Source organism: Gasterosteus aculeatus, chromosome 7, assembly GCF_964276395.1.
Source record: "Gasterosteus aculeatus chromosome 7, fGasAcu3.hap1.1, whole genome shotgun sequence".
NCBI classification, from domain to species: domain Eukaryota; kingdom Metazoa; phylum Chordata; class Actinopteri; order Perciformes; family Gasterosteidae; genus Gasterosteus; species Gasterosteus aculeatus.
Genome location: NC_135694.1, coordinates 10,146,698 through 10,162,393, shown reverse-complemented (window position 1 = coordinate 10,162,393; position 15,696 = coordinate 10,146,698). Strand labels below are relative to the sequence as shown.

The 15,696-nt window shown below is 41.6% G+C and overlaps 1 protein-coding gene across 1 annotated transcript; it reads right to left on the bottom strand.

Moving 5' to 3' along the window:
• Positions 1-2,266: 2,266 nt before the first annotated feature.
• chrnb1l (cholinergic receptor, nicotinic, beta 1 (muscle) like) lies at positions 2,267-15,696 on the bottom strand. The gene is made up of 11 exons (XM_040183238.2): positions 15,316-15,696; positions 13,753-13,886; positions 13,536-13,580; positions 13,127-13,236; positions 12,533-12,641; positions 12,284-12,431; positions 11,965-12,150; positions 11,384-11,607; positions 11,127-11,305; positions 2,845-2,983; positions 2,267-2,695 (listed from the first exon to the last, which is right to left on the bottom strand). The coding sequence occupies exons 1-11, from the start codon at positions 15,413-15,415 to the stop codon at positions 2,555-2,557; spliced, it is 1,515 nt and encodes a 504-aa protein (XP_040039172.2). The 5' UTR covers positions 15,416-15,696; the 3' UTR covers positions 2,267-2,554.

Genomic DNA, 15,696 nt, shown 5'->3' with positions numbered 1-15,696 from the left:
ATTAATTGCATTCCCATCCACCGCCATGGAATCAATAAAATAAGAAAAGATCTTGTATGTTGTGATGCTGGGCCATATCGACATCTTGTCCGCCCATGATGTTACCTTACTTGGATGCGGAATGGTCAAAACACCATTTTTAACAAGATTTTCGGTCGAATGTTGCCATTCCAAAGCCATTTTTACACCACTACTCAGCCTGCGCCGGAAGTTCTTGGCAGAAACAGGAAGTAAAGCGGAAGTGCCCAGGAAACTTGTCTATTGAGCTAAAGAGTAGGCTATGGTGGGCAAAAACATTTATAATACTGGCGCTTTTTGCCCCCCTTTACGGGCTGTGGATCCTGGACTATATACTTTCCCATATATTCTAAAACCTTTAAACATCCCTAAATATTTGCACATACTGCACACTGCGCACTGCCCACCATAGCCTACTCTTTAGCTCAATAAGTAAGTTAACTTACCTAAGGCCTTCTTCGGCCAATCTCCTCTGAATCGTGCTGGATGACACACCAAACAGATCCGCGATTTCTCGGGTTGATAGACCGAACAACACAAAGTTAGAAAGCTTGTCGCCAGGAATATCCAGAAGCGGGCGTCCAGCACCTGTGCTTGTAGTACCAGCGCTAATGTTGACTTCATCAACTTGGACCTCTTCCACACGCATGCGGTGCTCAAACAGTCTTAAACAATTCAAAACTTCGTCGTCTATGTATACATCTTGAAGAGCAGTTATCCGACCTAGTATGTCCAAAAAACCCTCAATATGTGTCAAAATCGTATCTGCAGAAAACCAATGTTGATCGATTTGATCTGCTAATGCTAGCATGCTACCTCGGAGCCCACCGATGTCTTCCATTAGCTATCCTTTTTTTGCACACGGCTCTGTTGTCTTTTCTGAATGTGAGATGTAGCCACGCCCCCTGATTTGCATATAAGAACGTGAAATGTAAAACGGCATTATGAAATAAGTCTCTGTAAATGTAAAACGGCATTATGAAATAAAAGACTCTGGAAATGAAAAGTGGCATTATGAAATAAAAGTACCATGAAATGAAAAGTGGCATTATGAAATAAAAGCACCATGAAATGAAACGTGACATTATGAAATAAAGGTACCATGAAATGAAACGTGGCATTATGAAATAAAAGTACCATGAAATGAAAAGTGGCATTATGAAATTAAAGTACCATAAAATAATTAAATGTATTTAATATATATGTATTTATTGCCTCATTTCTTTATTTTATGATGTATTTCAAATGCATATTTCATGTATTTATTCATTTATTTAATTTTGACTAAAACGGCATTCCATAAAATAGAGGCACATTTCATTTTGAAATGCGGTCCGCATGACCGCAGTGGAGAGGGGGTTCACGGCTCTATAACAAGAACTAATTCATCCGGACTTGCCAGCTTGTCCTGCCGAGGCGTGAATTACCGTAATTATTGTAATATTCAGTTGACAAGTCTTAAATGTTAAATGTAGAGCTAAATGTAGACTCTACATTTAACATTTACATTTAACATTTACATTTACATTTAACATTTAGATATAACATTTACATTTAGATTTAACATTTAGATTTAACATTCAGATTTACATTTAGATTTAACATTAATATTATTTAACAACTTTGTTCCTGCCAAACATTATCCTTGTTAAAGTTATTGCATGAATGTACACAAATTTCTCTCTAAATGCTATATGTGAATATTGTCGTGCTTTTTTGTTCATATGATAATGCTAAATGAGGAAAAACTGCGAAGGATTTTGGAACGTGCAACATTTTACAAACGGCGCCCCATACCTCCCTGCTTTTCTGTGTGTAGGCGAAGGATCAAAGGAGCTGCACGCTGCAGCGTGATAATGAATCGCCGTACACCGAAGCATGAAAAAGAACTTAAAAGAACTAAAAGCACCGATAACATCGAATCTTATCAATACTCTGATCTTTCGTGATTACTACCCGGGCCTCATTAATGCTCTTTATCGGTACCCATCCTTAGACATACACGTGGGTCCTCTGTATCTGCATACGTTCTACAGTATATTGTTGTTTTCCATTCAAATTGGTGATGTAAAGATGACATTGAACTATATTTTTCATTCCTGATTTTACGATATGTGTGTACACACACACTGTATTTGGCAGGGCGCTCATCTTCTGAATTCACATTATGTTACTGCCCCCTTGTGGCCACAGGCCAACACGTAAGTCATCACTGTTATTGCACAGGACAAGTAAAGAAGGCAAACACTGTCACTCATGAGAAAAATGTATTTTAAACTTTCAGACTGAAAAAAAATCAATTATCACAATGTGTTAAATACATGATTGAGTCAATGTGTGACCACATTTACCTTTTTATAAATCTATACACAACGTCTGTTATTTTGTGGTTTTGTATACATGTTTCTATATTCCATAGGCTCACCACAGAAATATGGAAGAGGTGATTCGTGGATATCTCAGAAGTCACCAATAAGAAGTGAGGTCAAACAATGCATGGCAGCCCGACTGTCTTTGCTTATTGGTGTTTTGTCTTCTAAGGAAAGGGCTCATCGGGCGTGTAGTTGAAACTGGCATCCAAGAACATGGCCAAGGTGCCCAGGGTGGTGATGATGACAAACAACCACAAGAAGAGACGGTCAACTACGAGGGCGATGAACTGCCAGTCCCCTGTTATCTGGAGACAACACACACACACACACACACACACACACACACACATACTAGAGCACTTACTGTAAACCCTGAGTCAGCAATGTGCTGCATGTGACAGACAGAATAACGAGCAGCCTGACAGCGCGAGACGTGTTGTGCTCAGTTTCTCACCGTGTCGTCCATGTCCTGCTTCTTCAGCTGCTCCGCCATGTAAGTCACGGCAGAGATGGCTGACTTCAGGTTGGGAGGGAGGATCAGACAGTAGCTGTTAGTGTCCGGAAGCCGCTGGAGCTGCACCGTGCTCTCACATCTAAAACAAAGCAGTGGGGAAGTGGTGGGAAAATGGGAAGTGCTGCAACGAGGAATTATGTTGGATTCAACGTCATTCAAACCAAATGTTTCCTAAATGCCATGTGCTCAATAATACCACTGTTAGAAACGTCCTTTTCCAGAATAATGTCTGGCTTAGCTACACACAGCAGAGTGGTTTGAATCTTCAAATTCCAGAGAATAAATTGTAAAAATGTAAAACTATGCATGGAAAATCCATAAAACATAACAGAAAACAACTGCAGAGGTTCAGCTCTTTAGCTGTAGACTGAACAGTTTGTTAACTTCTTAACCAATACTGCTGTGCATTTAATTATGTCTTATTAGTAGGTGCCAACCGAAGAGTCATTCATTGCACCAGATCTACTTCTATCATTATTTAAAATTATTAAACTTTTATAAATCATTAAATTTGATTTATTTTTGTATATTAGTATATGCAAAATAAAAAGAAAAGAAAAAACTTGCATATGATTGGTTAAGGTACCAGCTATTTTATCTTTAATAAGTAACTAATTAAAAATGAAAAATTTGTATTCAAAATCACAACATGAGGAAACTAAAAACGTAAACTGGCATGTTGTAAATATTACAAATTATAGGCATTAAGGATGAATAGAAAACGTGCATTAACTGTTATTTTTATGTATTTTTATCCAATGATATTTATTTGGTATTCAGTCTTAGTGTTTTTCAGTGAACAAGAGAATAAACAAATGGACAAAGTAAGAGGATGTTTCCATTCAGCTTTGCAAAAGTAATGTTCATACATGTCCTCTGGAAGTCCAAACAGCCCTCCCAGATGCTCGGTAGGCTCAGATTGATGCTGCAGATGTCACCAGCACAGCTCACCTTTGCTGACCCAAACCCCCGCTGACTGTGTGTGCTCCCTAACTCCTCAACTGTGTGACCTTGTGTGCCCTCTACAAGATCAAGATCACAGGCTGTAGCTGCTCTGCACACTGAGTGACAGCAGCAGCAGTGACACAACACCCGGTCAACATTCATGTGATGCAGTGACCTCTGACCCCGTCATTCTAAGCCCTTGCACAGCTGTTCCATGAAGCAAAACATTTGAGTAGTGAGGTCTGAAAGGCAGCGTTCTTGTAGTGCCTTCGTGCTTCTGTGGATACAGTAACTGCACGACCATAAATAAATCACCTTGAAATTATATCTTAGGCATTAAAAAAAAAAACTCCACATTTATGTATCCTTGAAGTTCAAAGAAAATATGCATATTTGTTTGTTCTAATACTTCAGGCCAGGTCACCGACCACGTTGTTAAGCAAAAGCTTGAAGTGACAATTCATCTTCCTCCATCCCATTCACCCCTCACCGCTTGTAAAACTTGGATATATTATGCATTTGAGGCTGAAAAATGTGTCTCTAGTTTTTACAATGGTAAGTTTTCACATTTATTTTTTGGGAAATTACTGTATTTTCAAATTAGATTTACTAGTTTATGCAAACAAGGTTTTTTCGCACTGCGCTTAACACAATTTAACTGAATACAAACATAGGTAATACACATAATGACAGGATCAGTAAGAACTAACACACAAGTTGTTATGGTTGACTGACCGATTCATCAGAAATGTAACATACAAGTAAGTAAGATAAGCGGTCAGCATGCTACAATATAATTTGCCTTGTTTGGCAAAAAGCTATAATTTCAAAATGAAAACAGATTTTTAGAAACTAGGAATTGACCCTCTTAACAGGTGCTCATCATTGGCAGTGGTGATTGTTTTTTTATTTTTATTTAAAATATGTTAACCAATTAATTAATCAAAATATGTGTTGAATTGCCCTAATTTGTGTTGCAAAGGGCTGAGGGGCATAGTAGTGAAGGGGGTGTATGTTCCAGCTAAAGGTCTGCCACCTACACCATCGGGGAATCAAGCTCATCGCGATCAGGTGTGCCAGGAGACACACCTGGACCTCCTCATCAAGGGGGGTACAAAAAGAAGGAGTAGCGAGAAGACACAGGTTGGGAGAGGACTCCGGCAAGCCGGATAGCGGCCCGGCTTGCGTAAAGTTGAGTTGGTTTTGACGAACGCGGAAGATACCTGTAGTTATTTGTTTGTTTCTTTATTTTGTTGGATCAAATTGCTCCAATGACATCCTCTGCCTTTTGACTGCTGCGCTGCCAGTGATTCCGAATCCCCTGTGCCATCCTGTTACAGTGACGAAAATTCATTTTTGCATAAATATTGACACACCCCACCCTTTAAAGTCAGTCAGTCATCGAAGCCACTTATCCTTCACACAGGGGGGTTGGAGTCAATCCCAGCCAACACCCTGGATAGGTCGCCAATCAATTGCCAGGCTGACCGAGACAAACGTTCAATTTGAAGTCACAAATTAACTTAATCCCTGGAGCTGGTCTTTGGACTGTGGGAGGAAGCCGGTACCAAGAGAGCCCACGCAGACACGGGGAGAACGTGCTCTTCAGCAACAGGCCATGGAAGCCTTTATAGGTAGAAGGGAACTTACTTAAAGAACATTTATTAACAGAAAAAGTTCAATGACAAGGTGAATATTCTGGCCTCAATCCAATGGAGATTTGTGGCTGGACTTGAAGAGCTGTATACCATCCCCAAGCAGCCTGATAGAGCTTACGCTATTTTGCATGGAAGAATGGAGAGGCCTGATTGAGAAATATCCGCGCAGACTCTGTGCTGTGACTGCAGTCTACTAAATAGTGACTTGAGGGGTGTGAATATTTATGAAATAATTTACCGTACCTTTATTTAATTTAATTTATTATGTAAAGATATATTTTAAAGGGGTTTGCAAATTATTGTCAACATGATCTATCTGATGATTTAATATATAAAAGCAGCAAAAGGTTGAAACATCCAAGGGCTGGAATGAGTGGGGGGGTAATACTTTGTAAAGGCACTACGTATTTGTAAGAATTATATGTTCCCGTCCAATACAGTTTTCTATATTTTTAAGATATATTTCAGGCTTTAAAACATGTTGCCTTCTTTTAAGTCAAGGTCAGTCATGGAAAAACATTAGAGGCCGGTACACTTTGTGTGTGTCACCTCTTCCACACTGCACCTGTCTGAGTGGCACGTCTGCAGTCCATGCAGTGGATGCATGTAGTGTAAATAGGGTGTGCATCACGTTCATAAAGTGCAGAACGTCCGTCAGCAGAGAAGGAAAGGCGTCGGCGAAGGAGCAGGACAAGTTATTAGAGTCACATGGAGACAGTGTGACAGCAGATGGATTGCAGGACAATAAAAAGCAGCGACCACAGAACTCCTGCAGGAATGGTTGTGTGTGTGTGTGTGACCACAGCTCAGGGCTGGCGGTTTACATGTTGCATGCCATCCACATTCCACAGTTTGTATTCATTACTGCAGATCCATGGTGCCCCTCCCCATCTGACACAAACACTTTGTGTATACATTTACATGTGGGCATTGAGTACAACATTCCTAAAATGAACGGACATAAAACACCCGTGGATGACGTAATGCGGAAATAAGGTCTGTTGCGCACACACACTGCAAACTGTGTCAGAGGACAGAACCTGGCTTCTAACTAAGTCTCTGACAGACCTAGAAAATGGGTTTCCAGCTGAAAATGCAGTAGAATGCTGAAAGCTAAAAGCTGAAATGAATTTCAAAGAATGGCTGAAAATACTGAAATGACAAAATACCGGCAAGCTGAAATGCATTCCCAAATATTTGCTGAGACACAGCAGAAATAAGAAAAGCTTAAATGGATTTTTTTTTAAATGCTGAAAATACAGAAATGAGAACTTTGCAATATACACCCATTAAAAAGAAAAAATAGCTCCGTCATGTGACTCCACTAATCAGCTAATACCAATCACCTGTGTCAGAGTGCATGCGCGTATCTGAACTGTGAAGGCGCAGCTGCCACGTTCCCGCTGATCAAAGGCACACGCGTCCACGCCCACGGATTACGTCCACGCGTCAAACAAGTAGCCTACTCTTAGACGCAAAACTAAGTCGATCCAAAAATGAAGCAATGAAGACTGAAATTTGTGGCACACCTGACAAAATATTATATCATGACTGAAAAGTCATCGCACCCCTCTCCTGAAGGAGTAAAATATTTTAAAAGCTGAACAGTTTTAATAGCTGTAAATCGAAAGGGACTGAAAGATGCATTCCAGCAATAACAAGACAAAGACGGATAAGCGAAGGGAAAGACTGTACATCACGGACCAGTGACCATGTTGTCCAAATTAAAAAACGTCAAAAACATCCTCTGGCCCGATCACTCGGCGCCGGCCTTCCCCTTCCACTCGTGTGCCTGTATCTATTGCTCCCACCTCCTTCCACCTCCTTTCTGCAGGATTAACCCCTAATGTCCAGACCAAAACAGAGACTTAGTGGCTGGCGACAGTGGACGCAGGTGTGGGGCTTAGCCGGGGCTAAATATGACGCCTTTGGAACGGGATGAGAGATGCGGACCAAGGGGCGTGCTTCAGGGGGCCGTGGAGGCGTTTCTGGAGCCAGCGCTGGGTGGCGGGTCAACATGGTTAGAGTGACAATCCAGTAAGCAACACATTATTGTGATTTATTTGGAACAATATTCACCTCCCTAGAATTTGCTTATTTAACACAGCACATGGATACGCGCAGTCTCAGGTGAAAAATATATTAGCAATAAAACCCAAAGTGAAATCACTGTTTTTGTTAGTGTTCTTTTGTAAGTTATTGTTATCACATACAGTTTTAGCACTTGTCATTTAAATAAATACATACATACATAACATTAATACTGATATTGTTAAGATTATTTTTAAATAAAAATTGCCATAACGTGTATTTGAGATGTTTTAAATGTTAGACTAGCCTATATGCAAACTCTTGCCTGTTCATTTTGTACTATTGTAAGGATATGTTATCATTATGTCATCATTGATATTATTGACAATCGTAATAATAGTCTATATTTGATTTAGTGAATAGTGTAACATGAATTAATGCAGAGATCAATAAGGTATTTTATTGCATTTACTTGCCCTCTGCCAGATTGTCTTGTGTGTATGCCAAGTTTTCCAGCGTTTCTCGATTAACCTGATATCCCGTCCTGACTTAGCCTCCCTTTTTTGACCACAAACTCTCCGCCTGCCTCTTTTCGGATTCGTTCACCTGTCTGATTGCCATCCTGGTTCTGAACCCCGCCCATTCTCGTTTACGGATTCCCCGCCTGCCCCTGTGTGACCCTGACTGAATTAGTAAAGAACTTGGATTTCTGATTGGATTTCTGTCTCAGAGTTGTGCTTTTGGGGTCCACTACCTGTAACCCTTACAGGCTTGGGGCCAGCGTCTCTCGGTTGGACACAAACTAACTTACAGGCGTTCAGTCTCAGCTGTGTGAGTGTCTCCGGTGAGCGGCCATTTAATAAAGTGTATTCATGCTGTGGCATCTGCTCGCGCGAATAATTCGCTTTGCATTTGGTGCTAATGTACCATTAGGGTGGAGTTCTCGTAAGTTTACCCAAGTGCTTTCCTGTGTTATTTTTAGCCTCCGCTCTGTGATGACGTGTAAAAATAAAATCTGAGAGAGCAATGGCCGTTGTTATGGCGTAACACCGGTATGAACGGTACATGAGATATTTATACCGGACGGAAATCTCATACCGGTATACAGCTTGAACCGGTATACCGCTCAGCCCTACTTCCAGCACAACTCTGTGTCATGCCGTCTAAAAAAGTTCTCTGATGACACGGTCGGGAGGTGAACAATTCGTTCATCATCATAGTAGATAGATTGTCTATCCAAAATATAAATAAACTATGTCTAAACTATATCTAGTTAAGTATGTAACTTTGTTAATAAGTGTATAAAGTAGTTCAAAAACCTCCACTGTTACCAGCTGCAACATCAAAGTGATCAAAACATTAATTCATCAATAATTATTATCCAATGGTTTCAGCCTACCATAAATATATGATTTTGATCATTCTGCAAAGTGAATAGGGATCATTTTTGCTTCAGCAAAGAAAAGGGTAAAAAATAACTGCTTTCCATTTATTAAGTTATTAAGTTCAAAACACTAAAAGCAAAGAGCGGTTGGCTATAGTTTTACATAAAACTATTGAAGGTATCGAATTTGAAATTCCTCCACTCGCCATGGCCTTCACCATTAAATCTGTGTGTGTGTGTGTGTGTGTGTGTATACATATATCGTTGCTCCAAATACTTTTGTTACTGTCACTTTAGAATTTCTACCCGGGTTGTGTGTAGTGCTACAGCCAAGACCTGTTGTCATTATAGCCTCAGTAGTTGCGGGTTTTATAATAACATTAAATTGTCTCATTTTATTCAAGGTCATCACAAACCAAAAGACAGTGGAACGAAGATCAAATCCTTTTGAAAAAAAAACGTAATGGACCATTGCAACCTTGGCAAGGTTTCTGGGAGGGCCAGATGCCTGTAATGTATCTAGACATCACCCCTTGCCCTTGTAGAAAGCAGTTCTGAGAGTGCTTTCGGGAAAAAAATGTACCCTGCCTTGAATACCATATCTTGTTGGTTTAAGACACATTCTGAACACTGTCCCCTGGTGGTGGTTTGTAATATGACATATGGCCATGTACGTCTCCACTGGGATTTTCCGGTGGTTTCACACTGATTCAAATTTTAATCAGTGTGAAATCAACAGTGACAATTACATTAGCTTACAAAAAGGCCAGTGATTTCTACATGTTAGATGGGAGCCTTTGCTTTTTTACGGTATCTGCAGGTGGAGAGTTTCACCCAAACTATTCAGATCCGGGACACACACTGTTGAATAATATGTATTAATACCCCTAAATGTTACATGCTGTCCCCTTTTAGATGTGATGATCTAAATACCCATGCTCTGGTTCAACTCCCAATTTCATAAACTTAAAACAACAAAATAAAAGACATCCTGTGTAGACGCTACCTAATTAACAGTCAATCCAATCACTCTGCCAAGAGGCTTGTTGGAGCGTTTTGTTCAGTTACAATCATTCAGTCGTGGCCACCCATCAAATCATTCTTTACTGTCACTCTGGATTGTGGTGAACCAATTTATGACAGGCCAACGTTGTTTTTTTTGCTTATTGTTAATACGTAACAAAAATCCCAAATGACAGTGCACTTATCATTGAATAAATAACCCTTGAAACATCCTATACATGTTGGACCAATAGTAAAACAGAATACTAACATATATAGTTATGAAGGGCAGCTTTTGGCATTTGGCAGAATCATTAAACCCTCTTTTCAATCGTCAGAGTACCTTTCATGCGGCTGTATTAAATATGCAATGCACATACTGGTACCGTCTTAACAAATAGTCTGAGCTGCCGTTGTGATGGCTGTATTTCTGCCAACTGCACAGTGTACCTTAATATAGTAGCGAGCCTGGCATCAGACACAACATTCACACTTTGACACTCTCTAAAAAGAAGATTCATGCCCGTGCTGGATCTTATTAACATTAATAGAAATGGCTTTCTGCTAGAGTCACGTCAGGATCGACACATCTTAGCAGTGGAAAGGGGGCAGAATCAGGATTAATGGCTCGGATTACTTTTATTTGAGGTCTGGGGTGTTTAACAGTCTTGACAGGTGAGAATATAGGCACTAGAACCTCTTTGGCAGGTAATGTCTTTCAATAACTCAGCCCCAGAGCCTTGTTCATCTTCGGAGCCTTTTCACATTCTTTTTTTTTTGGTTTATTAAACCGATGTGATTTTCTTTGCGCGAACAAGAAATTATGAATAAATGTGACATATTTATTGTAGTGCTTTTGCGAAGGCAGAACAAAATGCATTTTATTATTGCATGCTGAAGTCATTCTGTCCAACTTGGTCTAAGGCGTCTGAGAGCTTCAATATAAGCAGCACACTATTATTCCAGTTGAAATGTGGGACGACTCCCACTCTACGTCACAAGATGTTTTCTAACAGTAATGGGAAGCCTCATTTTGTTTTGACAGTAAGTTCTAAGATACTTTCACAAGTGGATATCAGTTACAAAAAATCCCGTGACAAGAAGAGTAACAAAAAAGAAGACTGAACACTGATTGATCTGTTTCCAATGTACTTTTCATTTAGATGAAATGGGACACCGTTCTGTTCCGTGGACTCACTTACCGGCCTCTCCACGGAGCGACGAGGTCAGGGTTGATCTTTCGGAAGAAGTACTCTCCTCCAGGCTGCCTGCCATTGAGGCCTCGGATGGGCGAGTCCTCACTAGACTCCTCCTCTAACAGAGGCTCCTCTGGGTTGGGCCTCGTCATGCCAATGTACTTGGGCAGGAAGTGAATAAACACCTGTACATCAGAGGTAAGTAAATCAGCAAAATCAGGTTTTTACAAAAAACTGAGGGAATTGGTTAAACCCAGCCTCACCTTTCGGACCCAGGTCGGCATGATGTGTGTGCTGGGCGTTCTGTGGTGCAGGTTGAGGACAACTACGCTTAGGATGACAGAGAACGTGACCAGGATCATGGTGAACAACACGTAGTTGACAATAATTGGGATGCCGAGGGAAGTCTCTGGGACCCTGTCAGCCAGCAGAAGCATGAAAACAGTCAGAGCGATGAGGACAGAAATGGAGAGAGTCATCTTCTCTCCTGCAGACAAACAGAGTTCAGAAGAATTCGTTAGAACGGTGAAGCAGCAAATCTTACACTGCTGGTTTCTGTTCCATGTTGCCGAGGGCAGACTTTAAGACATTTTGCAGAGGCAATTGATGACTTTGCTTTGCTTATTGCATATTTTCCCATGCTATGTCTGAAATTATAAATTACAGCCACAACAAGACCACAGACATAGTAGATTCCTTGTTGAGGTCACTAAAATATAAAGTAATGCCTTCAAAGTCTGCCCTGCCTCATGAGGCTGCCTGTAATAGACACTGTGTCAAGGGGCACATTTCATCTTGGTGGTGATGTGAAGTCACAACATCAGACCCGGTCAGATGTGCTGACCTGCTCCAGGAGGCAGGTAGAAGACAAATATGGCCAACACGCTGGTGAGGACGCAGGGCAGGATGATGTTGATGATGTAGAAGAGAGGCTTCCTCTGTATGATGAGGTAGAAGGTGATGTCCTCATACAGGTCCTCCTTAATGTTCTTTCTGGAGGGTTTGTGACAGATGGCCCATTCTCCGTTTTCTGAGGAGGAATAGACACATGGGAAGGTCAAACATACAAAATCTTCGGATTATTACAAACATTTAGTGCATGCATCAAGACAATGACAAAAACAGGGCTGTGGCTTCCGTGTGAATTACATGCAGGCACCCACCAGTGAAAGCATTCTCGTCTATAACAATCTCCTGAATCTCTTTGCCCTCATCGTCCAGAAAGTACTGCAGCTCCACCTCGGAGGCGTCATAGGTGTACGAGCGGAAAATCATGCTGCAATTCTGCCAATCAAATGGGAAGTACGACACCTGGGGGAGTGGAAATTAATTAGTGGAAAAACTCTGGATGATGGTTTGTAAAAGTATGAGACAAAGATGTTTTTGTAACAGTTTAACAGTGGGACAAGTACCTCGATAGAGCAGGAGCTTCGGTAGATGGCGGGCGGGAGCCAGTTGACTGTCCCATCGCTGTAGACCAAGACGTTGACGTAGAGAGCCACGTCGAACTGACCGTCATTACTGTGGGGAGAGACAGCAGACATGCTAATGGAACGATTCAGGGCATTCATGTAGATATGAACATACACAAACATGTTAAATATAAAATGAAATATTATCATGTTAGTATTTCACTTGTAAATAACAGGCATATGTTACACACAGTTATAGTTACAGATTGTCTACGCTTTCACTTATATTTTATGTGTAATTGCTTTGCCTAAAAATAGACAAAGGTTTGCAATATCTACAGATATTACTATTTTATTTGTATCTTGAAATATTTTGGCCACAATTCTATGTGGTGATGATCTAATATTGTGAAAGCCCCATAAATCCTGCACACTGGTGCTTTAAGTATTTCCATCTGGACGGTGGACGAGGGGCGGAGCGACTGTCATTGATGTCTCGAGAGACACACTGCTACTGTATGTTTGCATTGCTGGAAAATTCTCTGAGTGACTGAGCCATGATATGGACGACTATGCGACTGAAAAGGCACTCACTTGTTGATGAGGTAGATGTCTGGACGCCAGACTTTGATGGCAGGAATCCTCAAAACTTGAATGTTGTCAAAGTCCTCTGGGTTCCATGACAACCTGTAGTCTGTCCACGCCTGGCAAGGAAGGAAGGCGGCAGAAGCCGGAGGGAGTGGAGAGCGTGACAAAAGACACAAAGGGACAGTGAATGATAGAAATAGTAGTACGGTGCCCCGATGTCTCCGTCATCCACATCCTAGTGCGTCCTGTCTTTGCTGCGCCATTTAAATCTCAATGACCGCGGCCACAAACATCCATGAACTCCAGTTAGTGAGGGAGAGGGACAGAAATGAAGGCGTGAAAGGGCTAGAAATGATTTGTGGCTAGAAAAGGCAAGACAAGTCCCTTTGAGGACAGAATGTTTTCATCCCCATACCAGGTTCATGAACACGTTGGTTGTCATCTCTTCGTTCTTCTCGTTCTGCAGCGAGAGAGAGAGAAACGTGTTTTTGTTGCCACTGGATCTTCTTCCTGTATCTGACAGTGCTGTTACTTTCAATCCTGTTCTATGGAAACTAATTGTGTATATGCAGCTAGCAGGGATCTGGCCAGCGTTTGTGTGTGTGCGTGTGTGTGTGTGTGTGTGTGTTTACCAGGCTGACGAGCTGTGAGAGGGTCATCCCCACTCGAACCATCACCTTCTCCTCCCAGTAGGCAGCTGGCCTGACTTTCATGTTGTAGTTCTCAAAGAGCTTTTGATGGAGCCTCCGCTCCGTCTCTGAGGCTCCTGAATAAAAAGGGCCGGTGCAAAGAGACACAGACGATGAGGGGGAATAAATAAAAAATAAAAAAAGAGTCCACAGCCCCCAGTGGCTGTAAAAATGAAGGGCAATAAAGATATTGGAAGAATAACCTAGTAAGGGAAGTTTACTAGTTTCTGGGCTTCCTTTTTTGTTGTTGCTTTGTTTTGTTTGAAATGGAACATCTTGTATGTTAATTATATAAAAACTGACTTCCTTTTAGGGAACATATTTGTAAAGTGGCTACGGGTTCAATTCCCTCTGGGATGATGCCTGCTAAAAATATACTGTGACTGATTCATATTGTAATAGTGTCACGCACATAACTCAGTGTAATATTGCATCTAATATTGCTTTCTGATACGGAAACACTGGAGGTGGGTGAAAGAGAGAAATGTGTCCAGTAGGATTGTGGTCACCTCCTCAGCAGAATGTGGTATTTAGCACTCCTCTTCCAAAGATGTGTGTGTTTGTGGCCTGATGATGATGGACCGTCACATGTGAGAAAACAACATGTGGAGAAGGACAGACGGGACATGCGGTGGAAGCAGTCAGCAGGGCAGGTGCCGCTGGCGTACGGTGGGCAGCAAAGGTGACTGAGCTAATGTAATTGATATGCAGCAGGGGGCCGGGATCAAAGGCAAGTCTCGCATACCGGCTCTATCAGGGACAGAAATAGACTGATTAACAAACAATGGTGCTCTAATATGGTTCATTATATGTTCCATAATAAGGTGGTCTTGTTTTTTTTTTAGCTGATCAAGTCAAACATCTTTTACAGACTTCTCCCCTTCTCTATATGTTGTTGGTGTAATACAGTTATACAATCAGCCACCGACATAGGGGAGCAATGCCCAATAAGCCCCCTGGTGAGGTCAACAACCTGGGCTTTTCCTTTACACTCCCACTAAAGGGTCGAAAAGTCAAAGTCAAAGCCCATCAGCTGATCTCGGATACAAACCAGTCACCCAAAATCAATTCTAATTATGATTTTATCCACCAGTAAAAACCAAATTGGGGAGGTAGAATCAATAACAGTTTAACTGAGCTGGCAGTTGAGTGCAGTGGGATGTCAAACGCTTGTTATCAGGTCAGACAGGTTACTATAGCTAGCTCTAGTGGCAAAGTACGGTCATTTTCAAATGTATTCTTGAAAACAGAGGTGGAAAAGATTCTTCTCAGGACACCCAAACAGGAAATGGGTAGAGGTGACGCCAGGTAGCCAACAAGGGCAGTGCACTTCCCAAAAGGGACAAAAGTCAATGCCAGAGAGGAATATCTATGTCCTTATGTACGTCTCACTTCAAAAGACACAGTCCAGTATGTTTGTGTTTGTTAGCTGCTGATATTAGTGCCAACTAATCCTACATGCTTTACATCCAAATTCACAGGGAAATCCACACCAGCAGTCCTTACCAGCAAAGCCGACACAAAGGCAGCTGCATCCGATGATAAATAAGTTCATCCTGGCATGAATGATCACGTTCATCTTCAGTTGTCCACTTATGCAGGTCATGACATCTTATACTTTTACGTCCAGTCAAAACCCCCACTTTCTGCTGTATCGGCAGTTTAGAATCTCGTTGGGTTCCAAAAAGACACACCTGTCGGCCTCTTAGCTACATGCACACCACCATTTGGCTCGTTGGCACCTCCAGCTGTGTTCAGCTCTGCTCTGCCTCTGCTGTCCCTTGTCGCATGGGTGAAACCGCGGCCTGATAAGATGCACATGCAGGGAGTGTTTGGACCAGGAGGCCTGTGGGGCGAAGCACCTGTTGGTGTTCGCCAATCTGTGGT

What these genes read in the sequence shown, in the direction of transcription:
- chrnb1l (XM_040183238.2), bottom strand. Translation starts at nt 15,415, where the DNA reads ATGACCTGCATAAGTGGACAACTGAAGATGAACGTGATCATTCATGCC. An exon ending in TCTCACAGCTCGTCAGCCTG is followed by an intron (nt 13,581 to 13,752) that starts GTAAACACACAC and finishes CTCTCGCTGCAG; the next exon opens with AACGAGAAGAACGAAGAGAT. An exon ending in AGACGAGAATGCTTTCACTG is followed by an intron (nt 12,151 to 12,283) that starts GTGGGTGCCTGC and finishes ATTCCTCCTCAG; the next exon opens with AAAACGGAGAATGGGCCATC.